Here is a 26181-nt window from a genome sequence, read left to right on the forward strand (position 1 = left end):
GAGGACCCCACCCCCCAGGGCCTGACCCCTATTCTTTTTTTTTTTTTAATCCTCCCGAGGCCAAAATCTACCCCGGGGACCCCATGCCCCGCGGACCCCATCCCCCGGGGCAATGCCTTTTTTAAATTTGATATAATTATTGGAGGGGGGCTGCGTGGCTCCCCTCAGGCCATTTATGGCCCCAGGGACCCCATCCCCAGGGCCGGCCCTTACTTTAAAAAAAAAAAAAAAAAATAATTAATAATGGGGGCCACATGGCCTCCCCTCCTGGGCCACTTATGGTCCCAGGGACCCCATCCCCCAAGGTCGGTCCTATCCGCTGGGGAACGTGGGGGCGGTCCCCAATCCCCCCACGGTCCTGCCAGTTCCCCGGGAGCCGGCATTGCTCTTCCACACGGGGAGCTGGTAAGATGCAGCTCCCCGTGAAAAGCAATCTGCTTTGGTATTTGGAAGAGAGAGCAGGTTCCCTGCTCTCTTCCAAATACTAAAGCAGCGTTTGCTATGGCAGGGGGGTGGCAGTCCTCAGGGCCATCACAGGACTCCAGGTGGGCCGCGCCCCCCCCCCCCCTCCCTACATTAGCAAAATAGTGCCCCGGGGAGGTGGTGGTCCCCGAGTGGTGTGGGGGGACTCGAGTCCCCCCCACACAGGTTAGATTTGTTTCTTTTTTTTTTTTTTTTTTAACAAGCCCCAGGGGTGGCAGTCCCCGGGGCTGCGGGGGGCCCCTCTGGGCCCCCATTACAAGATAAAGTTTGCCCTGGGCCTTGGCCCACCCAGGGGCTAAATATTAACGAAGCGCAGGAGTCCGCGCTTAGTTTTTTTTTTTTTTAGCAGCTGGATCCCCGGATAAAAAAAAAATATAGAAACGTTTGGGGTGGACTTGTGGGACCCCCTGAGCAGGCCTAGGGGGTCAGGGTGTTTCCACCCTGCCCCCTTATTGTGTTTTGGGTGTTTGTTTTTCTCTTTTCCTGTGCCTCAGTGCTACAGAGGCACAAGATGGCTGCCAACACTTCCTGGTTTGCAGTGTTGCCAGACAATTAGCATACAGCTCGTGATCGGGGTGGAGGGGGCGCGCGGATCCTCCGTTCAGTAGTTCGGGCTGTGACCATGTCTTTAGTTTCCTATGGGAAATTGAATGGGGAAAACACGTTTTGGGACCCCCTTTTTTTTTACCCCCCCCATGCACTGTTTAGGACCTCATTTATTACAGTACTCATTACATTTAATGACATCACTGATGACATCTCAAATGATATCATTGATGACATCACTAGTAATATTTTCTTACCAATTATGAAGCCAGACATCTGCCGTGCACAGCCTTTGGCCCCCAGCAGGTTACAAACCCGATTTTGGGCACAGCCTTTGGCGGGTGCGGTGTAGAGCTGGCCTTTTGGAATCTCATAGGTGAGGAGGCTGCATGCCCTCCACGCCTTCTAAGGCCCTGATCCAAAGGAGCCATAATCTGCGGGGTCCTACATCTTTCCCCACTCACCTGGCCCCTTTGGGGCCAAATACAATAAAAGAGGGGAGAGGGCCTGCCGCCCCCCGCCCCCAATCGGCTCTCCGCATGATGCTTTAGCCGGCATTGCTCCCGCCTGGAGGGAGCAGTTGCTTTTTGCATGCTCCCTCCACGCAGGAGCAATATGCGGGTCGTTTACCTGCCAGTAGGAGTGCGAATAGGGAAACAGAACACTATTCTGCTCCAACATGGGGAGCATTTTTAAATCTTCCTCCGGCCGATAACTGATTTTGTGTTTGCAACAGTTTGGCTGAAGCTTTAAAAATACTCCCGCCAAACAGGAGCAAACAAATGTTCCCCTGCCCGTGGTAGTGCAAGAAGGAAAACTACTGTGTCCCGGGAGTGGGCTCCACAGGACACAGTAAGTGAGGCAGCTAGGGGATGGGTCCCCGGTGCCATTAAAGGTTAAGGGAAGGAGAATATGCAGTCCGTCCACCCTTTTAATTTAAGTTATAGCCCTTTGAGATGGGGTCCCATAGGGGCTTTTTAAGGCTTGGGGAGGGAGGATGCTTGGCTTCTCGCCCCCCCCCCCCCCCACCCTTTTACATTTCAGCTCTGAGGAATGGGGTCCCAAGGGCCACCATTGGCTCTGGGAGGGCCCCCACATGCCCCTCCTCTAAATTGAATATGCTTGTCCCTGAGGTATAGGGCCTGGGGCGGATGGAGGAGTCTGTGTTATATATATTTTTTAACTAGTCCTTCTTCCACAGTAGGAGTCTGACACATATCTCAAATTGTATTTTACACCAACAGCGTATTTTACAAGAGGGATAGTCAGTTCTTTTGTTTTAAGTAACGAGACGTGATGTTTTGTATTACTGCTCTCTTCCCATACCAGTATCTAACAACATCATGATTCTATTGCCATGGTCTCCTGAGCCAAGTGAATCTATCTGGCTGAAAACCGTAAAATTAAACCAAATTTGCACACATATAGGGTACAACAATAATTAATAGGAAGACTACTACTAAAACGTGACCCAAACATATATGGTGTGAATACCACTTTTTCTAGTTAAAGAGAACCTATTTATATGGGATTTGCCCAATTGTATGCACAATACACAGATAGGATTTTTAATCATTGCTGGAATTACTTAGCTCAGTAGTGCATAATATGCTGTACACGCCTTTACATTCTTTTAGCGTCAACTGGTTCCACAAACTCATGTGAGCCCTCAGTTCACATCTACACATCCCACAGATAATCCAAACTGTTGCCATTCAAAATCCTTTACTGCCATTTTTAACTCAACTGGTAAAAATTCTGTCCCACTAACTAAAAGGTTGAGGTATTTTCTACTATACGCATTCACATTTCAAAAGATTTCTCTTTAAATGTAAGGTTTTTTGGCACAGAAGTGGTTTTACCCCTACTCAAATCCAGTAAAAATGTATTTATATTAGGATATGCCTTTACCCAGACCCTAAACTTAATACTTACCCAAATCATCGCCCTCTTCTCCTGAACCAATTCTCAGCCCTAATGAATTTCAGAGGGTTTATTTGCAGAGGTGGCTTTGCAAAAAGGCTGGTTTCTCCTTGAGTTATTGCAAACGAACGGATTTAGCGATAGAATAAATGAGGCCAAAGAATACCACAGAGTTCTGTAGACTAAAATGTAGGTTCTCTTTTGCAATGGCACAATTTCAATTGTTATACTGGTAGATCTCATTTAAAGTAAAAAATATATATATTTAAAAAATGAAGTCACTTATTTGAATTGTTATTGGTGGTTGAAGTGACGAGAAAAAAGAAAGCAACAGCAAAAATGACACATTTTGCCCTAATGTTTCACTCACACCCAGGATCACCCCTAAATTAAAGCAACACTGTGCAGCAGGCTTAAGGTGCCAATACTAAGCCATGCCACATTGCCATTAAGGCTAAAGGTTTATAAGTATGCTTCATCTGTCATTTTTAAAATGTTTTTTCTAAACGAACTATTGTTCATTCTACTCTAAACATTCAAATGTATACCTATGCATTTTCAAATGTTAACGAAATAAAAATATTTCACTATTAGCAGGGTGTCCAATGCAGAATCAAAGAGACGGCAATGATACATTTTCATTACATTTGCTAGAGATTCATTTAACACTTAATCAAACTAAATAGATTTAGTTAGATAGGTGGATATTGAAGTTAGTCACCTGGATGGACTGAAAACCAGGCATGAACCTGGTCAATGAAGACCAATGCTGGACACCTTGAATCATCCCCCCTGAAGTGCTTGCTTTCTAAGCATCACACGTCCTCCATTAAAACTTGCAAATTAAAACAACCAGGGTATATACATCTAGTGCATGTCTAAAGTTTCACGGTGAACACCCATTCCATTGTTCAAAGTTACAATAATATTAAACGTTTTAATAACGAGCAGAGAATGACATACAATATGGTATATTGAATGAGGAAATAAAGATAGTGGCTGGAATAATTTAAAAAAATAACTTTCTTGCTTTGCATCGTATAATCTACATAGGTAGCTCCTGCCAATATTAAAATCAAGGCTAGATTTAAAGGCAGTTCTAATTCATAGTGCAGTACTACCTGCATTATATCAGGACAGCTCTCAGTGTTAACTCAAAACTATCAAGGGCCTTCCTCAGGGAATATTTACATCCGAAGCCCTCTTCTCATTCCTCGAGAAGCCAATAGACGAAATTATTCTGACCTGGTCTGTAAATCCATTGATGACACTGAGGTGTTCCGAAGGGTAGGATGCAAAGATCCCAGCTGTAGCTTGAGGTCCCGCCACGGTCCAGTTCCCACCACTGTACACATGCAGAGCATCTGGAGAGGAGGGGAAAAAGTAGAGGATCTCAGTGCTGCGTAAAATAAAGTTAGCATTCAGTACTGTGGACACTAAGGGCCAGATGTAAAATAAAGTTAGCATTCAGTACTGTTGACACTAAGGGCCAGATGTAGGTCGCCCAATACCGGTCGGTAACGGGCGAAATTACTGAATTTCGGCCGTTACCGACCAGTCTTGGGCTTTTTAGATGTAGGTGGTATATTTTTAGGATTCGGTATTTTACCGAATCGGTAATTTAAGGATTCGGTAAAATACCGAATTCTTAACATACCGATTCGGTAAATTACCGAATCCAGGATGTAGGGAGCACTCAAGTTGGTGCATTCCTCAGTTAAGGATTGTTATTTACCACCAACTACAAGCTGGTGGTAAATAATGAAAACCTTTGAAAAAGCATTTTTTTGCTTTTCCAACAGTGCGATGTGGCAGACATATATGCCCTAGGGCATGTATGTGTGCCACATGGGCACCCATACACAATTGAGGGGTGCAACAGGGTGTCAAAGTGACACCCTGCCACCCTTCAATGTTTTCCCCCTTTTACCGAATCGGTATTTACTGATTCGGTAATTACCATTCATTCCTATGGGCCTCCAGGCCCATAGGAATGAATGGCTATTACCGAATCGGTAATTACCGAAACTTACCGTTTCGGTAATTTTTAACGAAAAATTACCTACATCCCATATACCCATTCTTAAATACCGAATCGGTATGATTCGGTAATTAAGAATAGGTAAATTGAGATTACCTACATCTGCCCCTAAATTACTTCACAGCCATATTCAGACACTAGCTATGGGCCCTCTGAATAGGGTCTTCGTCACCATTACAGTTATATACAACAGCTCTATAGAGGAAAGATGAATAGGCTCACTATCTGGTGATTTTCCGTATTTCACATTTTTGGCTGGGGATGAAAGTTAACTATATCACAGTCTGCTGCTCTGACACTCGCCATCATATTCAATTGGACTGCATACCGGATTCACCAGAGACTACAAACTCCAAATCCAATATGGTAACCGTACTGCATTTTATAGGGTGACGCGGTCAGAGTAGGATGACTTTGTGAGTACTATGCTGCCAGAATTTAAAACTGAGGCGACACCAAGATTGTTATTAGAACACACACTTCTTTCTTTTTCTGGCAGTTTGCAGAACCTTTATCTGATGTCCAGTGTCACCCAGTCTCTGGGAACAGCATAAAATTTATTTAGGTCGAGGAATGTTGGGGAGACGAGAAGTTAGGTTAACCTCCTGCATTGGTTTGGTGATAAGGAGCTTAGTATAATCTATTTACAGGAGATGGGTGAGGGAAAATGAGGCTGTTGGGAAGGGAACCTTGTTCCGCAGTGAGAGATCTCAAGGAAAATTAGGTTTGATCTTTAGAGGAGTGTTACTTGCCGACTCAGGAATGCATGTTGATAATACCACTGCTCGATCAGGAGAATGTTCTTAGATGGACACATGGCAGCAGAGGATAAGATAAAATAAAATGATCAAATGGAAAAGCTTACTCCGGTCAATAAGGAACATGGGTTTCAATGGACTTCTTAGTGGGCAAAGGTGTAAAATCGCAAACTCGTGAGGTAAAACTATTTGCATGTGTAATGGATTAGCAAATATACCAGTGCGACTGAGCTAGATACTGAGGCAAACAAGTCAAAGACAAGATTGCCAAGAGTTGTTCCGCTCAGTAACAAAGATAAGGTATGGTCATTCTTGTGGTTGAGGGCCTAAATACATTATATTTTTTACAGGCACTATCACATGGTTACTTACAGTTTGGGGCCCAGGTTTAATACAGCATGCATGCAACGCAAACTCAAGTACCTTCAAAATGCCCAACAATGTGTCTCTAGACCAATGTATGCCTAGTGACATTCTAGAAGATATTCCTGCTACACTGACAGCATAATGCAGAGGGCTGATAAGTGTCTGCACTCACCATGACACTACATGTACATGGAGTGGTGTGGGTGGTTGTTCCACAATGCCTGGACTCCACAATAAATGCCAGTCAGATGCAGCCCATGATCACTACTGACTGTGTTAATTATAATTGTGTTATACAGCTTCACGATCTAGAGGGCCTAATAAGGCTTGAGAGCGAGAAGAAAACCTACATTGAGAGTACAATCGCTCAGGACTCCTCCTCCAGCACTACTGTGACATATTTGTGGCAGGCACTGCTACCCAGGTCAACTCACATTAGTTTGGTAGTGGACTGGGCACTTTCCTTGTGCATTGAGAATGCTTTTTGTCCTTTGAGGTATGAGGGAACTGTGGGCCACTGGCTGCATCTTCTGGCCTACTATCAATAGGCCAGCACCAGGTTTTATGTGGTTTATCACAGGGGGGGCGTGGCTAGCAGAGCAGCATGGTGGACGTGAGCCGAGTTAGCTCCGTCCGTGAAAACCCCCAAAACACGCGCAAAATATCCTGAAATGGCCCTAGAAGACTGCCATTATCTCCCCCTACCGAGAAACCGAAGCGGCTGCACCTGAGATTGAGACGAGGCGTGGAGAGGCCACCTGGAGAGGGAGGTGAGGACGGAGAGACTGTGGCCTAGAAGCGCGGAAAAGCCTCGGCCCACAGTGCTGAACCCCGCGGACCGGAAGTGGGAGGTGACCGGAGTGAACATCAAGGCCCGATCCGCCCGGACACGTCATCCTGACCGCGTCACAGCCCGGAACCCAGTGTGAATCTCTGGGCCCCCTTGCTGTGAAGGGATAACGACTGTGACCCCGAGCCGGTGCAGGAGAAGGCGGGTGCCCTCGGAGGCGACGTGGGGAGTGCGGAGGGGCCGAGGCCTGCCACCGGCGAGAAACCGCAGCCACCAGTGTCGGACAAGGCGGACCGGGCGCGGGACGCCACCGGAGTGCTGTGCGGTGTCCCGGACCGTGTGGGGGCATATCCTGGAAACGCCGCGAACCGGGGATTTGCCATAAGGTGCCGTGAACCCCCTCTCCCCCACTGAGGCGACCTGGCGGCGAGGATCCCGGGTCTTTGTGGAGGGCGCCGGGGGCCCCGGGGTGCCGAGAATGGAGAAACGTGGCTGGGGCGTTCTGCGACTGCGGCCCACAGTGTATGAAGCATTGGCACATGAGTGGGGTAGGGCCGGAGCGGAGAGCCGGGACCTGGTCCTTCCGGGAGTGGATACTACAAGTGCTGGGGCCTCCCTGCAGCGGTGATATCGTGGTGGCGGAAGGGACTGCACACACTCTGCTTTGGCGGCCGCTGGAGGGCCGACGGACATAGACCGAGCTTAGGGCCTGACGGAATCGGGGCGCCGACTGCGGTGACCAGCCGAGGAGCCCGGCTGTGGTCTGAACACCAGTGCTCGCGCCCGGCCTGATCAGCGGACAGCTGTAGCAGAGTGCGCCATTATACCCCCCTAGCCTATGGACCTGAAGTAGCTGAGCTGGTCGACTGAGCGAGGCGTCGATGACACCCGGAGGAGTATGGCACACGCGGTGAGTGTGGGAGCCTAACAGTATTGGACACTCGCGGTCACGACACGAGACATAGCAGTCCAGAAGCAGGGTGGGATCGGGACTCCCCTGTGTGGCAAGCAGGATAACCTGTATACTCTCCACATCGCCGCTGCATACAACAACCGGCGCAACTTGATAATATGCTCCAAGGGAAGAACCGAGAGCCCACACCTGGCAAATAGCAGCGACCTATCTGAGGCAACACGCTGTGGGAATCAGACGCGGGGTGGGCCCTGGCCACTAACATCTAAGATTGTGCACGGGTGACCGGCAGTCAATACCCCGGTTGGGGCCACTGCTGTGTGAAGGCGCTCCGCGCTGGTTGGGGCGAGAAGTGACGCCACTCGACACTGGGGTACAGAGGTGTGAGCATTATATCCAACGGAACGGACCACGCACTGTGCCGGAACTGGGCAGTGGCACGCCGGAAGGTCGTGTATTTGCAACGACTCAAGCCCCAGGATAGCGCGCCGCACCATGGGCAGGAATAGGCTTCGCTCACAAGACCCAGAGCAGCGCAGGTTGCCACATTCCTCTGGCTCAGAAGATCCCCTGATCCCGGTATGACCTCCCAAGAGGCCAAACTGGACCTTATCCTGACCGAAATTAGAGTCTCAAGAGAGGCCCTTGAAGCAAGGATGGACTCTGTCGACGGGCCTGTCGCTCCTGAAGGACGACCATAAGAAGCTGGCGGAAAAAGTGGCAGAACATAAGATTGCCCTGGCGGATCTGATCCCTCAAACGGAGCACTCTTCACGCCTTGAGACACTGGAAAAACAGTTTAGGAATAAGAGACAGGATGGATAATGCGGAGGGACGATCGAGACGCAACAATGTACGCATCTTAGGCGTTCCGGAACGAAGTGAGGGCAGGAACCAGACCCGGTTCGGGAAGGAGTGGCTGAAAACCATAGTGGAACCCTCACTCCGATGTACAGTGTGGAAAGAGCACATAGGGTGCCTCCCAGACCACCAAAACCGGGGGCCCCACCACGTCCACTGATAGCCCGAATACTACATTTTAAAGATCGGGATGCGATCCTGGAAGCGGCTAGAGTGAAGGGACCACTGAAATTTGAAAATCAAACGGTATCTATTTACCCGGACTTTACACAAGCAGTGCAAAAGGCTAGGGCTGCTTTCTGGGGAGTGAAGAAGGCACTGAGAGACCGCGGACTGAAATACGTACTCTTCTTCCCTGCAAGACTGAGAATTATACACAACCAGAAGTCCCATTTCTTTGACACCCCAGAGGAGGCCTCCGAATGGATGGAGGTAGCGCTTACACCGCCGCCGTCTCAAAAGGATGGACATTCGGCACGAGGAGGAGCCGCGGAGGACAGCCAGGACGCGGAAAGGACCGGAGCGGAGGCTGCAGACACGGAGGCCGCAGGGAACACAATACATGAGGCATCGGGAGGTGAAGAAGGGACCCCGAACTGGCAATGCTGACAACTAACGCACTGGCAGTGCACAACGCCACCTTGGGTTCCGCATCGAACAGCCACTCCAGCTCACGAACAGAGACTTCTGATGCGGGTGACAGCTTACAATTATTCCCACGCATCACGGCACAAACGGCTGAGAACTTCTGAGTAACGGTGCAGTCGCAACGGATTGGTAAAGTAATGACTAATGACATTGAACTTTTGACAGGGGGGAATGGGACCTGTTAACATGATGTAGGTGGGGGTGCAGTAGCAGCGGCTACTGGGATCTGACTATTCAAAGTGCGACTGTTTGGGCACACGCCCCCACGCGCAGGCAAGATTAAGTACTGTTCATACCCCTGTTGGGTACACTGGTTTGGTCCCTCACGGTTTTGGGGTGGGGACCTTAGAGTTGGGGGTTTACAGGCACTCGCTGATATGCTATATTGTTTACGTTTGATAATAACACGAAAGCCGCTGACAATGTTTTGTAGAACAGGCATGTGGTGTTATGATGTCCCCTGATTGTTTTAGGATCTGCACTTGGAATGTGAGAGGTATGGGGTCAGTCCATAAGCGTCAGAGTGCTAGCACAATTGAATAGGAGACAAGTCCACATAGCGTATTTACAGGAGACGCACCTGAACGGGGCGGAGGGCGCAAAATTGTTAAAGAAATGGAGGGAACAGCTATATGCCACGACATACTCGGCGTTCTCATGGGGGGCAGCAATCTGGGTGCACAACACTGTTCCCTTTAAACTTGTAGAATCATGAATAGACAAGGATGGTAGGTTTGTGTTCATAAAGGGGTTACTGAATGGTTCCTATATAGTCCTAGGCAGCATATATGCCCCGAATACAGACCAGTCAAGATTTTTTGCTGAGCTTAGTAGGGTTCTAGCGGACTGGCCGGACTGCGTCTGGGTAATTGGAGGAGATTGTAACGCAGTACTGGACCTTACGCTGGATAGATCTCACCATCCTTTACATGCAACGGAGAGTAGGAAACAAGCGGCTGCGCTTACACACTGGGCGTCTCATTGGGAGCTAGATGATGCCTGGAGGGTGTTACACACTACAGATAGGGAATACACGTGTTATTTCCCCCCCCATAATTAGCACACCAGGATAGATAGATTATTCTGTTACAGGACTATGTTACCTATGATCACACCTGCGGCACACATGGGTAAAACACTGTCGGATCACAACCCTGTGCAGTTGTCTTTACAATGGGGTAGAACGACATCACCCGTTCCGACTTGGCGCCTACCTCCAGGTCTTCTGGAAGACACTACATTCAGGTCAACCTTACTAGAGGCGGGGGAGCGATACTTCGCCGAAAATGAGAATACGGCCAGCAGTAGGCGAGTGGAGTGGGACGCCTTTAAGGTGGTACTAAGAGGGGTAGCGATGGGCACGAAAGTGGGGGTAAAACATCGGATACTCGATAGGCTGAAAGTGGTGGAGGGAAGTCTGGCAGCACTAGAAAATGAGGCCGCCGGTACAGACAGCATTCTCACACAACTGCAGGAGGCCAATATAGAACATGCGGAACTACTAGAGGAACTATGGGTAGTGGACTTCAGGGAATACACAATCAGACAGCACACAAGCGGATAGGACAGGAACGCTCCTTGCACGGCTGACACGGAACGCCCCAGAGAATGCCCCTATCACGGAAATACTAGACAGGCACGGGACACTCACACAAACTCAAACAGATATCAACCGAGTGTTCCAGCACTATTACACGGCTCTGTACGGCACGCATGCCCCACTGTCGACGCGCGATTTGGAGTTGTTTTTATCGACTCTGTGTCCCACAACTGACTGCGGCGCAGCAAAAGGCCCTCGCGGGCCCTATAACGCTGGCTGAAGTCAGACAAGCAATAAAGGCTCTACCGCGCAACAAAGCACCGGGGATAGACGGACTACCGGCTGAATTTTATCTCACATATATAGATCTGTTGGCTCCCCGCCTGCTACAGGTATACACAGAGGCACTAGACAGTAATGGACTGCCAGAGTCGACATTGCAGGCGCAAATAGTGTCCATGTTGAAACCCGGTAGGGAAGCCCTACATTTAGAGAATTATAGGCCCCTGTCACTCCTAAATACAGATTACAAAATCCTCAGCAAAATATTAGCAGCCCGGCTCGCTCCCTGTATCCCGGACATCATACATCCGGATCAATGTGGATTTGTACCGGGCAGGTGTACCGCTCTAAATCTTCGAAGATTGAATCAGCTGATGCTAGAGGACGCTGTAGGGCCAGACACAGAGGGATGCATAGCCCTGGATTTGCAACAGGCCTTCGACTCGTTGCGATGGGACTACATGTTCGCGGTCATGAAAAGCTTCGGGATACCACAGGCATACATAACTTGGGTAGAATTGCTAGATCATAACCCTACTGCTCGGGTGAGGACCAATAGGTATATTTCTGCACAATTTGAAATATCGAGGGGCACCCGACAGGGCTGTCCACTCTCTCCATTACTCTTTATAATTGCACTGGAGCCTCTGTTGATTAAGGTGAGAACTGAGGCTGCTTCAATTGGGATCGCCCGCCCTACTGCCCGTCATATTGTCTCGGCATACGCGGATGACATACTGTTATTCCTCAATGATGTGCGTGCCCCCTTGCGAACGCTGTCGGACATTTTTCGGGACTTCCACGGCCTGTCGGGATTAGAGATCAATGAATCCAAATCCTATGGATATAGCTTCCGTGGGATTTTGACGGACCCGCACATCCAGTTCGAGCCGTACCACTTTGTCATGGCTCCTACAACGTTCAAGTACTTGGGTATACAGATCTTTAGAGAAGAGGCAGACATGCTGGATGGTAATTTGGGAAAAGCCCTAACGTCCCTGAGGTCACAGGTGAAGTTCTGGATCACTTTACCCTTGTCGGTGGCGGGTAGAGTGGCGATCACTAAAATGGTGGTGCTCCCACGGTTGTTGTATTATTTCACGAACCTTTCGTTGATGATACCCATGTCCTTCTACAAAGCCTTGAATATGTTACTAACGGAATTAGTCTGGGGGTCGGGCAGGAGACGCATTAGCCTAACTAAGCTGCAACTCCCAACGGACAAAGGTGGTATGGGGGTACCCGATCTGATCGCATATGGATATGCATGCCAACTGCAATGGTTGGCTTTCTGGCTGGCAGGCCGTAATCTGCAAGAACTAAACATGACAGAGATAGATAGAGGTAAGGGAGCGATACACAGTCTTCTGCTCCCAAGGGCACGTGTACCGGCCTCAGCCCCCCCCGCTACTCAAGCTGGCGATCCAATGCTGGAAGAAGGCGGTGGGTTACGCGAATAAACGCACGAAATATGCACCTACGATACCATAGCTAGGCATACCGCTAGGGACCGGGATATGGGCGGTGCGCAGACTACAGCCGTGGCATGGCACGGGGGTGTCGAGCATAGGAGACTTCTTCTCGGAGGGCAGGTTACTGGGAAACGAGGACTTTACTCGTCTACACCAAACGCCATGGACGCTGTTCATTTTGCACGCACAGGTCTCGAACTACATTACCACCCATTGGGCTGCGGCCGGCATGGAGCCAGACACAAACGCACTTATTACAATGCAACACCTCATGGGGTCGGGAAGTCACCTCACTAAATGGCTGTCGGAGGTATCAGAGCTGGTAGAGCTGTCCAACTACAGCACACTCGAGACAGGTGGATAGGGGACCTGGGCAAAAATATCAGCGATAAGGAATGGGACAAGATCCTGAAACAGCCAAAGAAAGTATCGCGAAATCCCAAGTTTAAGTTCATCCAGCTTATGATAGTGCACAGAGCCTACCTGACCCCGCACAGGATACATGCAATGTTCCCGGAGGCAGGGGACAACTGCCCTAGATATCAGCAGAATGATGCAGGGCTCCTTCACATGTTCTGGGATTGCCCTAAACTGGGGTATTACTGGACTACGATCCGGCATACCCTAACCACAGTAGCACTGAACAGGCCTTACGAGACACCGCTGTATAGCATACTGGGCTTGGGGCATAAGGAGAAGAAACGCAGTGTGTCCACTAGATTCGTAGACTTAGCACTGCTTCTGGCGAAACGATCCTTAGCCGTGAGATGGAAGGCAGCGAGGCCGCCAGACAGAGTCCTGGAGTAGTGAAGTGCTGAGGTGGGGGAAGGCTGAAGGGTTGGAGTTGCACAGGGAAGAGCGTAGGGGGCTGCGAAAGATACCGATCTCCCTTGAGTTGAACACGTTAATAGCGGAATATGAAGCATGCATGGAGACACACTTGGCCTAAAAGGCACACAGAAGTAGCACGCGTTGGGAAGGATGTCGGGGGATAGTAACGTGGAAGGCACCAGCCCTAACTCCAAGATGCAAGATGGAGTAGATAGGATATGTCACTAGCGAAAGGTCATGGGGACCGACAAGTTACACCACCTGTACATAAGTTTGAGATGATGAGAAACATTGTGAGGCTGAAAATACTGGAGGAACTGACGAGTGCCGGGAGGGAGGGGGGAAAGGGGAGGAGGGATGAGGGGGAATGCATAGAAGAGGAATGTTCAATGTTAGTATAACAGAAAATCGGAAAATTGTAATGTTGGAGCTACGACATATGCACTGCAGTTGAGATGTATATAACGTATTTTTGAATGCTACCTGTACCTGAGTGCTTTTGATTTCATGCGCTAATAAAAATATTTTCAAAAAATGTTGTTTATCACAGAGGGACTGTATTCACTGGGCCTGAGGAATGCCTCTGAACCCAAAGTTGGGTCACTAAGGCAGAAATATGTTGACCATTTAAGGGGAGCCTTTTTTCTAGATTGACCACGTTTCTTTTAATATTTGGGTAGGTGAGGGTTCGTGGCCTTAAAGCATTTTTCCACATACAAGAACACACTTCCCATAACTAGACGTACTCTTGCATGTTCAATTAACAAGGGAGAGGTACATTTCTGGTTGGGGTATTTACTCCTAGTATCAGAGGATTGGATATGTTGATCATTATACTCCTGTCAATTGCAGATCCTAGATCAGCTCAAGGTGATGCACCGTATCAAATTAAGAGTTGTTGAAGGGATTCTGTTCAGGAACAGAACTACGCTTGGGACCATAGAACATCTGCATGTAGGGACTGAGTCGCCATACTACCTCTGTATCTATGAGCCCGAGTCAAACTTGATATAGTACCTCACCTGCCCTGCTAACCTGAACAGAGAAACAAGTGAATTAGCACCCCAGAACACAACACTCTTGACCCTCTCAGGGATGGCGGCAACACAATACACCCTTTTGCACTCTCACTCGTACTTGTCCACAATAATATAAACAAGAGACACAAAGGAAGTTTGGAATATTTATTCCAACTATTGTGTCCTAAAATGCAGTATTCGTGCCACAATTTCACAAATGCATACTACAAATACTGTTAGCATGGTCAATAAACAATAAGTCATAAAAAGCCCTGTCATTATAAGACAGAATATCCTAACCCTTCTCCCTCTCTTCTACTGAAACTAATGATTAGATCTCAAAGATCTCTGGGATTAGTGATGGGCCCCATACCCATACATAGATGAACATTCTACATGTCAGCTGACGTCGCAATCTCATTTCAGCACCCTTGCTAAGTGTGTGTTTTCTCAAGCTCTTGTTCTCAGTTATATGATCACAAGCAGCAGCTGCGTTCTCGTGTTATGTCTAGGTGCTAATGTCTGACCAGAAAGAACAAGGGGCATTGTTTTTTTTAACCTTATCCAGCGTGTTCAGGCTAAATCCAAGGAAAAGAACAGAATGCAAAAACATATGCAGGTTCCGTGTGAAAGTACAATGTGGCACAAAGCTAATGTGTCTACAAATAAACGTGTGCAAAAGAAAATGGGGCCTACAATGTGCACACTTAGACTAGCATAGGGAAAAGCACGACAGGCCATGCGGGAAAACACATGACAAGGCGGACGGAGCTAGACTCCGCTGAACTCCAACGGGTGGAAATAGGTACATCACACAGTGATTTTGTACCAGTATCGCGTTCTGCGCTGAAATAGCATTGCCAGAGGGCGCAGAGTTGATTCTGCTGCTGCTCGAGTAAATTAGTGGTAGCCTTTTGACCACGAACGGTCACGGCCACTTAAGTTAGAAAAAGCTCACTGGATGTTTTCTTAGCAACTGGAAATCGTGCTAGGGGGACGCCAAATCTCGGTCGCTAACTAACCCTCCTGGAGGCGCTTTTGAGAAAAGATTCCGTCATGGGCAATGGTAGAATTCGTCCAGAACTCAGAATTACAAGAGTAACCTGGAGTCACCAAAATTCTGCCAACTCCGCTGGCGGAATAGAATATTTCAGCCACCCCAATATCAAACCACTTGCTGTAAACAGAAGAGATGCTGATGGCTGAAACATGTAGCCCTTCCACAGGCAAGCCTGTGTGCGTATGTAGGAGAGATGTGCTGGCTCACAGCCCCCAAGTCAGCCCACAGTGTTCCCTGGGATATCAAACAACCTTCTGTAGACCACATGGATTGCTCCTATGAAGCAGTTTTCAAACTGGGTGCGTGGGAGAGGGCATCTGGCACCTTATCTGAAGAGCCAGGGAGATGCAAAGCTGCCTGAGGAAGCTTTAGTCTATCTCCTTAAGTCACTTCAAAAGTGTCACTAAAACCAATAGCATTATTCCAAAGAACTTGGCACTATTTCCTTTTAAAAGGAAACAACTCATTACAACCAGCAAAACATTAAAAATATTAATTTGAGAAAATTAAAGTAACAAAAAACATACATTTTTGGAAAATTGCCATTGTAGAATATACCAATTGTTTACCTAAGTCAGAGACTTTTTTCCCTTGTCAAAATGCGTTCAGTTTGTATACCGGATTTATTTCAGGGGGTTGGGGGGGGAAGGAGGCCGGAGTGGGGAGGTTGGAGAGGAGCACTAATATGTTCCATATTGCACTCAAGTGTTTGACTTGCTTGTAGTATTTTACACTACAATAAAATGAAAAGCACTACCGAATACCAGCGTTTGTTTCTTAGACGGGGGCTTTAAGCTCCAAAACATTTCGGGGTTTATTTCATTTTAGGAAGCGTTTTAGTAGGGAATCGATTTACACGATAGGGACATGAACAAAAGAATTGGCAAGGTCATCCGCTTAAGTTGTTCTGCACTTACACCAAGTGGAAAAACTACAAGTGACAACTGTTGTGATATAGGATGCGGGTCAATTTGCAAGGTTGGAAACCCATCCTCCAAAATGGCAGAGTACCTACACAACTATTTATCTGCCTCTACCCTCTCCCCCACAGCCGAGCAAATTATTGTATCATTTATATAGCACTAACTACCCCTAGGTGGGACTCGGACGTGCTTACCTATGAGTACCAGGCACAACATGTAGTGTGTGTGCTTGGAAGGATGTTTTTGTTCTGATCCTATGCGTATGCCATCCTGCCCAATTCAGGCGGGAGACAACAGATTTCAAGGCTAGTCTCCTGCCTCCTGATGCCTGCATGCAAAAACTCGATTCCTCAGCAGCTCAGCAGACTTGAGCCAAAAGGGACTGGTTTTATGTGATTCCGCGTATGCACCTTCTCCTGCAGGACTGTGCACCACATTTCTGTCAATCTCCCTCTACCTGCCAAAGTGCTTTCTCCATGCTCCCGACAGGTAAGGGAAAACCATATATCTGCATTTCTGATATGCGAGCCTGGAGCAGCACACTTGCAAGTCCCATACATGCCAAATGACCCAATCCAGGCCTCAAAAGAAGTCACTGGCAGATATACATTCTCCAGATTATGCTTTTTTTTTTTAATCTCTCACTTTCCTCTTCTGAAATGTCGGCATGTGCACTTATGTGGGAAGTGTTTACATGTCGTTCATAACCAAGGAGGGGCCGTAGTTGTGTTATGGGATGCAGAGCATAGTACTGTCTTGGATTGTGAGGCGTAAGAGACAAACATGCAGTTTCATGGTTTTCGTTATGTGGTTAGCTTTGAACAGCTATGCAGCTACCTTTATGGTAGTTCATATGATATAGTCAGCTTAGCTGGTTATTACACTGGGTCGTCCAGGCGAGATAGTTGTTGTGAAGTAATTGGGTCCACTCAAGGTGATCTTGTTCCAGGAATAGGTTTTATTCTCATATACAAGGAACAGCTTAACAACCACAAGTGGCATCAAGTGCAGTAAGGCTCCAACTGACTTCCACAGAACGCCAGAGTCAGAACAGAGAAGGAACATTCGAAGTTCCTTGCAACTTGTATGCCAAGGAACAACCAAGTAGCATACAACACACCTCCCCCCATTGAAGAAAGAAAAAAAACAGAAAAAAAAACTAAGAGCAAACATAGTCTTTCATCCTTACAGGTGGATGCGAAACACGTGAACTTCTCCTAATAACGCGATCTGCAATATCACGTTCTGAGTCATCATGTCCCAGAGGATTACCATCAACAACACTAGAACCACTCAAAACTCCAGAGTCATCATTGGCGTTGTTGATAACATCCCGTGAATCATGAATAGAAATCATAGGCTCATTGGAACAAGAAAAATCATTAGAACAAACATTTTGAGAATCTTGCAGAGTGTAAAAATCATCCAAAAAATGTTGGTCCTCATCATTCACATGAGAAGAAAACTTCTTAGAATTGAAAAGCGATTTGTCAGATCTAACAATGGATACACGTCTAAAATTCCAAATTTTCCCTCCTTCAACACGTACAGCTTTACTGAAAACCTCCGTCACTCTAATAGGATCAGACCACTTAGCCCACCTTCTAGAAAGTGTGTTTCCAAATTTTACACAAACTAAATCACCAATCTTGATCTTGTGACTAGAGACTTTCCTATTCGAACTTTTCCCCATTTTCTCTTGGTACGCTTTGACACGTTCTCTTACTTTGTTTAAATCAGGACAAGATACATCAGAAACATCAGATTTCAACCACCAGGGTAACAATTTAGAGCCAGCTTTACGACCTCTTAATAATTCGAATGGGGAACAGCCAGTTACAGAATTAGGTGAAATCCTATAAGTGAGCAGAGTAGCACGAAGTGCCTTCCTCCAATCTAAATTACTTCTGACAGCCAACTGAATGGATTCTTTAATCACTCTGTTAAAACGCTCAATCGGACCATTGGCCTGTGGGTTGTAGTTGGAAACCCTCTTGTGAGTAATACCTTGCTCTTTGAAATACAATTCAATCTCATTACTGATAAACTGCGAACCATTATCAGAGATTATTTCAGGTAAACCTTCACGACTAAAAATATTACTAAGAAATTCAATGACTTGACAAGAGGTAACCCGATCCACAATTTTGACCTCCGGCCACTTCGAAAAATAGTCAATAAGAACTAATCCAAAAACTTCTTTACAACCAGACAAATTCAAAGGTCCAATGATGTCAATCCCCAACCTTCTCCAAGGACTCTCAGAATACTCAATAGGGGCAACCAGAGTAGATAAAGGTTTTACAGTCTTATCACTATTGGAACATGGAAGACAATTCCTGACCCATCTATCGACAACAGCATCTATTGAAGGCCACCAATAGTATTCACGTAACCGTCTCTTAGTGGTAGACATGCCCATATGGCCCTCATGTGCAATCCTAATTAAATTTTCTCTGACAGCAAAAGGAGGTACTATTTTGTCACCCCCAGTGATAACATTGTGGAAAGACATAAGTTCATCTCTTACCTTGAAAAAAGAACCCAAGTCACCTGACAGTTTCCTCTCCTCAGGCCAACCACACTTCAAATAGGTATCAACAAGACAAAGATTATCATCTTCTGACATAGCTTTCATCCAAACATCCTCAGAAGTCACCTCCATATCACACATATTTATGACCTTTGTAGTATATGCAACATCACACTCTTCCGAATGTTCATCACCCTGACAAGGCAAGGCCAATCTAGACATGCAATCTGCATGCACATTGAGTCTACCGGGAATATACTCCACGGTACATTGATACTCTTGTAATTTGGCTGCTGACCTAGCCAAACGGGCCGTTAAAATCCTGCCACCACCCGCACTTAACATATTTACAAGGGGCTTGTGGTCAGTTCTGAGAACAAATTACGTACCCCACAAAAACTGTCGAAAAATGCTGGGCTGCCCAAGTACAAGCCAATAACTCTCTCAATTGTAGAATAATTAAATTCAGCCCCCCTCAATGTTCTAGAAGCATAAGAAACGATGCTTTCTCCACAACCGCTTTTCTGTAAAAGACAAGCTCCTACACCAGAATTACTTGCATCAACAGAAACGATACAATCATTACCCACAACAAATGGTTTCAAGAACGGAGCCGAGCAAATCTCCTTTTTAACGCATCAAATTGCAGTTGCTGTTCATTATTCCATAGGAATTTAGCATTTTTCTTGAGTAACACCCGAAGGGAAGACACTTTGGAAGCATAATTTTTTACAAACTTGCTAAAATATTCAGTTAAACCAAGAAAGGACAACAATTGATCCTTATTAATAGGAGCAGGTGCTTTTGAAATACTAGCAATATGATCAAATTTTGGTTTAATACCTCGTGTCCCAAGTACTCAACCTTCAGTTGTCTAAACTTACATTTGTTAATTTTAGTGTCAACCCTTTTGACTGTATGCTTCCTAGAACAGCTTTTAAATTCTCATCATGTTGTATCACATCACTGCCATAAATAAGGATGTCATCTTGAAATGCAATGGCCCCTTTGCAACCCTCCAACATTTCTTTCATCAAGCGCTGAAAAACAGATGCAGCACTTGCGAGGCCAAAAGGCATGCGCAAATAACGATACATTCCCTCAGGTGTGACAAAAGCAGTTAAATTACGAGATTCTTCATGTAAAACAACTTGATGATATGCGCTAGCAAGGTCTAAAGTTGAAAACACACAAGCACCAGAGAGGGTAGAGATGAGTTCATTAATTTTTGGTAGTGGATGCATATCAGTCCAGATTTCCTTATTTAAACTGCGGAGGTCCACACACAAACTCCCCATTAGCTTTAAGGGAAAGAAAAATAGGGGAAACCCAAGGAGAAGATTCTATGGGTTCGATAATGTTAGAATTGACTAAATCATTGAGAATACCCTTAAGCTTGTCAGAATAAGCTAAGGGCACATTTCTAACTCTAACGGGTACCGCATTTTCTTTAAGTATAATTTTGTGTTTAAAATGGGCATACTCTCCTAACTTTTCTTGAAATACATTAGGAAATACATTTTTTATATTGTGCACAAACTCAGAATCATCAGAGGTAACAACGCATACTGGCAGTGAGACATTAGGATCAATATATACTGGAGGTGAAGCATTAGGATCTAACTTAATACCCATCTCTTTTTGATGAGGCCAACCAAAAAGAGATTCTCCTTTATTGGCAATATAGATTTTAGCTAGCGTAGACCGGTCTTTGAAACTTACTCTGGCCCAAAAAAACACAATTAGTTCAATTTTATGTCCTGTATAACCACCAGGTTTGATGTCAGGGCTTGAAAATTCTCTGTTGGGCCATAACTCCTCAAAAATATCTTTCCCAATTATGGAATACCATGCGCAAGAATCCACTAACATGGAAATTTCCTTACCATCGATGTCAAACAAAGCTGAGGGAAAACTCTTGCAGTTATCTGAGGATATACATGAAATACAATTGAATTCATTAAATTCTTCAACTGACCCTTCATCATCAAAAGAAATACAATTTACTTTTTGAGGTGAACGGCACATCTTTCCAAAGTGTCCTGACTTTTTACATTTCACACAAATCTTATTCAAAGCAGGACAATTTTTTAAATTCCCCACATGGTCAAAACTACCACATCTATAACATATTATAAATGTACGTCTATTACTAAACTTGTTTTCTCTTGTAACGGCATCTTTTTTGAAAGTAGGAAAAGAAGATCTTCTTTGGACTGTTTGGCTCTTGACAATAGAAACTTCAGGTATAGATTCTTGAATTTTAACTGACAGACTTTGACCTCTTATCTCAGTCACAAACTTTTCTGATTGTTCTATACCTTTTGCTATGTTGACAACAGCTTTAAGAGAAGTTTCAGTTCCCAACCACAGCCTTTCTTGTATTTTCTTGCTTTTTGTTTTCATCATTATCTGATCCCTCAGAACCTGTTCATAGTAATAGTGTCGAATGCACAAGATCCAGCTAGAGCGCGTAAGGCAGATATATAATTCTCAATAGTTTAGTTATCCTTTTGTGCTCTTGAATAAAATTTAAAACGTTCCATGACTGTATTGACTTTTTTTCCAAATCTAATAGATAGTTGCTTAACGGCAATTTGAAATACATCAGATTCATCATCAGAGTCTTCTAAAGGAGGCAGATCGGACAACTCTTTGATGCCCTGACCACCTAGAGATAAGCGTAAAAGATCCAACTTCCTCTTGGAAGAACATCCATCTTCTTCCAAAACATTTACATACGCTAAAAACATTGGATACCATATATCCCAATCCATTTTAGGATCCCCAGCAACTGGCAAAAAATGGGGTGGAACCATTATGTTAGACATGGCAGAAGTATTGAATTGTGAAATGAATTTAAAAGAAACAGAGAATAGAGAAAAAAAAAACGTTAAGTTATGCAAAAATTGATCACAGATTAAAATTCACATTCCCAAAATTATTGTAAATACACACACCTTAAGCGTGTGCATCGCTGTAGAAACTTTAGTTGATTCTCTGTGTTCACCGAAAATGTTGTTCTTGTGACAAACCAGACGCTGTTAAAGAGTAGCACACTGTAATAATAAAACTCGAAAAAACTCCCCGATTCAAAATGGCTGAAAACGTGCAATGACGTGATGACGTCATACCCACAATGCTCTGGGTATCAATACGCAGGCTCAGTGACGATCTGGGAACAGCGTGGAGAATGAGGAACACTTAAGATTCTGAGCACACGTAGCAAGATTCAGAAGTAAGTGACCGTTATTTAACAAGGACAGCCAGGTAGCATAAATCGGTAAATTTACACAAAATTATAACGGAGTCTGCCGCAGGTGCTATCATATGCACAACAATCTCTTCTCTTTTATTTTTAACTTACAGCCGCTGCAGTGCTTAACGTTGGAGAAATAAATCTTTAGAAAGGTTATTTCAAATGGTAACTAAACTGAGTTATACCACCGCCGCTGGTGCAATCAAAGCACAGTTAGTTAAACAGGCGCTGGTGCTATCAAGACACAAATTTAAACAAATAAGATTTCTTACTTTCATAAAAACACGGAGTGAGCGCTGTTTCCTTGATTTTTTCGGTGTTTTTAAGTCCTGGAACGTAACTCCCGACGTCGCCAATATGTTGTGAAGTAATTGGGTCCACTCAAGGTGATCTTGTTCCAGGAATAGGTTTTATTCTCATATACAAGGAACAGCTTAACAACCACAAGTGGCATCAAGTGCAGTAAGGCTCCAACTGACTTCCACAGAACGCCAGAGTCAGAACAGAGAAGGAACATTCCAAGTTCCATGCAACTTGTATGCCAAGGAACAACCAAGTAGCATACAACAATAGTGTGTATAGTTATGGTCCCGAGCTGGCATGGTTGGAGAGAAATGGAGAAATCTGTTAGGATCTACATTTTTTGTTATCATCCCATATCAGAGTGTCTCTGTGAAACATAAAGAGGTGGTTAGATTGTATAGATATTTGGGACATGCAGTGAATGACTATATGGAAGACCTCCAAAATTGTCCAGCAGTAATGTGTGTCGCAACTCTCCAGTTATTCCATACATGTTCATGTTGTGGCATTTATTTTTTAGCTGTACAGTGTTGGTGATGGACAACCCTCAAGGCAGATATCTTATGTGAATATAATAGGTATAAGTTACAATTTGTTGCAGACTGCTGCATATTATGGTTTTATTATTATTGTGGCCCATAGCTTTTATATGTGGAAGAACATGAATATATAATAATGCCACGGCGAACCACAGGTCAATCCTTTTTTGCATAACTACATAATGAAAGCAGTTTGCAATTTGAGGGTTGTAAGTGGAGGATTGCACTTATGGGTGCAACATTTTTCTGAGCTGTTTCCAAGGTGCAGGTGGTGCAGTTATCGAGAAAACAGCCATGTTTCCATCTGTCTTCGAAAGTGTATATGCTCCTGGGTGCTCCTATTGCTAGCTGGTATGGAGTTCCAAAACTTGGCGGCTTGTCCTGAGAAAGCAGTGCCTCCTACATTTTTACTATGTTAAGGTGGTATGATAAGTGGTGCAAACCAGGAGAGCAGTGTTTTGTTTGGTTTGTATTGCTTGAATTTAACTTGTAGGTATAGCGGTCCTTTTCCTTAGGAGGCTCTGGACAATGCATAGTGCCTTGAACATTGCCCTTCAGCTGTAGGTAGCCAGTGGAGCAGTTGCAGGACTGGATCATGCGTTCTCTTATGTATAGTTGGAAAAAAATCCTTGCAGCACCATTTTGGAGGAGTTGTATTTTGTGTATAATTAATGAGGGTGCTGCAAGGTATATGCTGTTAGCATAGTCAAACTTAGAGATTACAGTCTGGAAGATGGCTTGCAGTTTATGTGAGCATGAAAGGTACGGGAAGATGTGAAGTGATGTTTTCATTGTACAGAAGGCAGTCTTTGTAATGTTAGCATGAGGTATCAGGGAAAAGTCTGAATCCACAATTATTCCTAGGTTTTGTTCCCTTGATTTTGTCGGAAGGGCTCCAAGCTCCTTAGGCTATATGGTGGTAGGCTGATAGTTTCATCAGTGCCTGTATGTCACAATCTGTGTCTAAGCCATATTGAACTTTAAATGGTCATTTATCATCCATGCATTTATGGCACAAAGGCAGTCATTGAGTTTTGATTCGTAGCGGTCCATTTTTTAAAATGATATGGGGTCATCTGCATAGTTGTATCAGGTGAGGTTGTATGAATAATCATATTTGGTAAGCAGGTTAGGCAGATGTTGAATGGAGGGATTTGATGGGCCAATGAGTAAAGCAATAGTGTGTGTGTGTGTGGAAGGTATGTGAAAGAAGGTAGGGAGACTACACTTGTAGATAAGCAATCCATTTGAAAGGATTTATAAATTTCGATATTGTGAAGTCTAGATTTATCAGATACATTTGACAATATGTATCGCCACACACTACTACAAACAGGCTTTCAAAAGTAAATATTCTTTCATAACTGCAAAATACATTTTAAAAGGAATTACTGTCTGGAAACAAAGTATCTTCAATACACAAGCAGTAACAGTGAAGGGGTCTCTGCAGAATTCTAACTCATCAATTTATCTGACAGCTTGCAGCCCTCTCTGGTCATTAAGGCTATTATATAACCCAGACGTTCCAAAACAACTCAACACTCTTCATCCTTCACTCATCTGTGCAACTCAGACCTCCCAAGTCTCCTCACACTGTATACTGTAGCATGTACCTTCTAAGAATCATCTGTATACCCACTGAACTCCTCATTTGTACTGCGATCACCTCACCACCCACTAAGACATATTTGAGTGAAATGTATGTCTCATGGGACAATCAGTCCCATGAGACATTAAAAGGATAGTTGGTGCAACCACAACCCTCTTTCATTAAGTAATAACTCGCTCAAGAATACTAGATCTCAAGGAATACATTTTAAAGATAGATTTTAACAATCAAAACCGTAGTCTAGTGAACACAATATGAACTGAAACCAAAATGAAGACCAATGGCATCAGCAATGTTTACTAAAAGCATGCATACATTTATAGCAATTCCTCCCTGTTTCTGCTACTTCTAAGCACCAAGTTAATTCTACAACAGCAGATAATCAAACCTATATTGAGTTTCTGGTAGTTCATACCCGCATATCTATTTGAATAGAGCTATTCTCGTTATTCAAGGTAAGCAGCACTGATAAATTCAGCAAGTTAAAAGGCAAAAGCTATGGGTATCCTCAGAAGCCTGAACCCAGAGTCTCAATACATTTTTACAAGGCCTGTCCCAGTGTCACCTGGTTTGTGAAGGTTTCCTCTATGACTCCTCTCATTGTACTTGGCTTTTTATAGCATGATTTCATGAGTATAGAAACTCTCAAAATAAGCAATCAGAGTGGTGTGATGGCATTTTTTATCTGCAATACAGTATTCTTTTGAAGAAGAGTTAAGACATAGTTATCAACCGTCTAGAAACACTTCAGAAATCAATAACAAATAATGCAAGACTGCAGAGGCGGCACTTAAATAAAATACTGGGAACATAAATAATCAAACAATACTGGATTATAATGTTGAAGAACATAACGTAAGATACATGTACTTTCTATTAATCACATACTCCCTTTTGGCCGATTGACACCTGTAACATATACAGAGCAATACTCAAGAGAAAAGACAATATTCACAACAGTAGATTCTGCACATCTTTCTATGGAAAAAGTAATGTTAACCAGCATTTTTATCTATTTTTGTTCCTCCACTGTCTCCAACATGCTAGATACTGGGTAACTTATCTGAAAAGGAAAAGAGCTCCAGTCATTCAGACTATGTTTATGCCACACAAGAATGAAAGAAATAAAGCGAGCCTTGTACCATATTTCACTTACCAAAGTAAAGCGCAAAAACAATGGCTGCTCCAAAAAAGGCCCCCAGGAATTGAGCAAGGCAGTAGACAAGCATCAGCTTAAAAGTCATCCTTCTCAGCAGGAACATGGCGAGGGACACTGCTGGGTTCAGGTGAGCACCTGCATGTGTGAAACTAACAATTCAGTGCCAGGTCATGGTACAGGCACTAACAAGAGAGACTAATAAGTAAAAAATAAAATCCAATAGCTCAATGGTTTGATTTTACATTTTAACAAATGCCTGGAAAGGAAGCCAGACTCCAAGCAAATACAAAATAAGTAACATGCTCAGAAAATTGAATCAATTT

At 44.9% G+C, this 26181-nt stretch overlaps 1 protein-coding gene across 2 annotated transcripts in view; it reads right to left on the reverse strand.

The window, feature by feature from the left end:
• LOC144771512 (aquaporin-3-like) overlaps positions 1-26181 on the reverse strand; it is a 52633-nt gene that overhangs the window by 8072 nt on the left and 18380 nt on the right. Inside the window, exons 3-4 of one of the 2 annotated variants that reach the window (XM_078655925.1) lie at positions 25856-25993; positions 4198-4316 (exon numbers count right to left, since the gene is read on the reverse strand). In XM_078655925.1, coding sequence (XP_078512051.1) covers positions 4198-4316; positions 25856-25993 — 257 coding nt within the window. The remainder of the gene's footprint in view (positions 1-4197; positions 4317-25855; positions 25994-26181) is intronic. The other variant, XM_078655926.1, reaches the window with a different exon arrangement.

Source organism: Lissotriton helveticus, chromosome 8 (genome assembly GCF_964261635.1).
Source record: "Lissotriton helveticus chromosome 8, aLisHel1.1, whole genome shotgun sequence".
In the NCBI taxonomy this organism is placed as follows: Eukaryota; Metazoa; Chordata; class Amphibia; order Caudata; family Salamandridae; genus Lissotriton; species Lissotriton helveticus.